The sequence below is a fragment of the Raphanus sativus genome, unplaced genomic scaffold, assembly GCF_000801105.2.
Source record: "Raphanus sativus cultivar WK10039 unplaced genomic scaffold, ASM80110v3 Scaffold4011, whole genome shotgun sequence".
Classification (NCBI taxonomy): domain Eukaryota; kingdom Viridiplantae; phylum Streptophyta; class Magnoliopsida; order Brassicales; family Brassicaceae; genus Raphanus; species Raphanus sativus.
Window position 1 is genome coordinate 1 of NW_026619314.1, and position 3291 is coordinate 3291.

At 37.4% G+C, this 3291-nt stretch overlaps 1 protein-coding gene across 1 annotated transcript; it reads right to left on the reverse strand.

Annotated features, from left to right (window-relative positions):
• Nucleotides 1-25: 25 nt before the first annotated feature.
• Nucleotides 26-2681, reverse strand: LOC130507088 (uncharacterized). The gene is made up of 2 exons (XM_057001799.1): nucleotides 2278-2681; nucleotides 26-1102 (listed from the first exon to the last, which is right to left on the reverse strand). The coding sequence occupies exon 2, from the start codon at nucleotides 1100-1102 to the stop codon at nucleotides 425-427; it is 678 nt and encodes a 225-aa protein (XP_056857779.1). The 5' UTR covers nucleotides 2278-2681; the 3' UTR covers nucleotides 26-424.
• Between the last annotated feature and the right edge of the window lie 610 nt (nucleotides 2682-3291).

Below are 3291 nucleotides of genomic sequence, written 5' to 3' on the forward strand. Positions count from 1 at the left end.
GTTTATTATTGAAAACATTTTGATGTGGCTTGTAATGCCATTTCGACCTTTACTCCCTCCTGGACCATGATTGGATCTACAACCACGGTTATTGTGGTATCCTTGTCCACGGCCAGTGGGGATTTTGGGTCTCTCTCAATGGGTCTTAGGTGATAAATTTCATGCCTCTTAAGGCCATGCCTTAGGCGTGGTGGTCTAGACATACTCTTCTCGAGTTTTCATTCTCATTTGTCAATCAAAAATATTTTTCAAGCAAATCAATCAAGATAAAAGAAAAACTTTTATTAATGCTATGAAATTTGAATGACAAATTATATTTAAAACAAAACACCGAATCATAAGTATGAAATCAGAATGTCAAAAGGCTTAAACAATAGCCGGCCAGTCCATAATAACATCTTGGACATGGCTCACATTTGGTTCTCTATTCAATGAATAAACCAATCTCATCATCTATATGAGTCCACCCGAATTTTCTTTTCTTAGCTTCTTCAGCATCACCGTATATCATCTCACAATGATACTCGGCACTTATCTCCATAACATAGTCGAGTTTGTCGAGGTTGACTTTCCTTTTCTGCTTCTTTTCCTCAAGAGCTGAAAGGTATGAGAGAAGGTCGTAATAGGTTGTGAAACCTTTAGCCTTCTGTGATAACAACACTTCCTTTGAATGGATCGTGTCACGAGTCTTGCTTAACAAGTCATAGTTTGTTATCACTTCACCACATAGTTTAAGACTATAGGTGATTCTCATAAGATCAAAGTGATAGTCATCCACGGATTCATAATCCTGGAACCTCAGAGCCTTCCATTCTTTCATGGACTCATCTTGTAATGGCTCGAAGAACATGGTGTTCAATCTCGACCAGAGATCGTAAGGATCGTTGATGTAACTGCACTCATCATACAGATCCTTCACGAGATGCTTTCTCATTATCAAAACAGCTCTACGCCTTTCATATGCAAGGGTATCATTGCCGTATTTGATACACTTCCCAAGTCCTTTAGACTTTAAATCGGCTGAAGTGTTCATCGCCCAATCAAGGTAATTATCTCCATTGAGATCAAGGGCTGGGTAATCCGAGTGATGGAGTCTCGACATCTGAATCATATCAAAATGATTTGTGTTAGTACATACAATTTCTGATGCCATTGGCTATCCAAGAAATAAAAGGCACTCGGCCAGTATGTAAACAATAAAGCCATATGGCTTGTGTGACCAATGCCATTCGGCTATTACACAATTAAATCACATTGCCAGCAAACAAATAAGAGGGTCATACGGCCAGTTTGCATTCTCTTTAGAAATTTACTTTCTCATAACTCATCCATCCCTTGAAAATAGTGGGATGGAAGAGTGCATGGTTTAGCCATACCATATGGTATGCTACATCGACTCATGCGGTTTAATGGTCTAGTAGTACCATTCGGTACACATCCTCGACCAAATAAAACGGATCGTGATTTAGCTGCACTGTGGTGCGCATCATCCATCACCGGTGATTGTGGATCACCGTGGATCATCGAGGATCACCGTGGATCACCTTGGATCACTGATCATCGTAGATTATCGCGGATCATCGAGGATCATCATGGATCATAGATCAACGCGGATCATCGTGGATGATCACCGTGAATCATAGGTGAAAAATCTAGTTGCACCTGAGGGTGAACATCATCGACCATTGATTTTGTTTTATGGTCTAATCGTACTTAAGAGTATGTATCATCGACCTTTACTTCATATGGTCTAGTCATACCTATTGGTATGCATCATTGACTTAAAAGAAAATCATGGTCTAGCCACACTATGGTGTGCATCATCGACCAAAAGATGTGGAAAACATTAACCTTATGTTTTGTTTGGACATATAGCGTGTCATCCTTAAAGGGGTATCACTTGTTGTCCATTCAAAACAAAAGTCATGTAATCACATGCTTTATATTTTAGGGTTTAGGGTTTCTTAAAATCAGATTTAAACTTTAAGGATTAGGGTTTAAAATTCAAATCTGTTTTTAGGATTAGGTTAAACATTGACCTTAAATTTTGTTTGGACATATAGCGTGTCATCCTTAAAGGGGTATCACTTGTTGTCCATACAAAACTAAAGTCATGTAAAACTATTAAGAGTTTAGGGTTTTGATTTTAAATAAAACAAGAACTAAAATCAACCAAATCAAATCGCAAAACCTTTTAAATCGGATTTAAGATGAAGAGAAGTTTGAAATCCGAATTGCTTGAACCACAAGTAAAGATTAGGGTTCTTGAGATCTTACCTTAATCTTTGCCGATCTTTTCTCCTTGGTTCCTCTTTTAGAAACCTTAAATAATCAACAATGAAAGTTTCAAAGTTGGATTAGTATGAGATCTAAGAACAATAGAAATCGAAATTAAGAGAGATAAGGAGTTGGCGGCTATTAGGGTTTTGGATGATCTTTGACGGCGCGGCTTGCACTGGGAGGTGACGGCGCGTCTGGAGTCGGATTGATGCGTGGTCTGCGGCGCTGGATTCGTCTCGTCAAGAGCTTCAATTTGATATATTACTCGTCGTCTGGATCCTTACGGTTAGGAAGATATGACGGTTTAAAGTTGCGGCTGAAATTAGAGTTTTTGTGGTCGCTGGATTTTAGCTAGGGTTTAGAGTCTCGTGCTGATAACGTGTTGTAAATAAAGAAGAGAAGAGAGGAATTGGTGTGTCTTATTCTATGAATAATGATCTACTTATATAGGATACAATAGCTTGGAGACAAAGCTTAACTTGGAGTGGGGAACAAGTATATCTAGGACTTTCCATATGGACATCACTACAATATTTATAACAAACTACATATTTTTTGTTTCTTAATAAGAGTATACTGTTATTTGTGTTGGGAATAATCAGGTTGGCCTAACTAATTAAATCCAGTGGGGTGCTAACTAAAAGTATGGCCAACTTAGGCCACTTTAGCAGAACTTATTACGTATAATGTTGAATTAAGGTCCTTTAATTTAAATGAATCATCAATGCGTGGCTCCCTCCTGACTTCTTACAATAGCAGATGCTATTGCTAAGGAAGTTAATCGGAGAAAATGTTCTTCTGTTTTTTTATAATATATCTCCTTATTGGTTGATTAACTTCTTGTATTTTCTGTTTACAGTTTAATTCTAATAAAATTTGTGGTTATAAAAAAAAAATGTGACATAAAGCGTGAGATATGTTTAATTAACTCACTGGACACCTAATTTTTCAGAATCATATTGCAAACCTGATTCATGTGATTATACTAATTCTCGATCAAATCAGCAACTT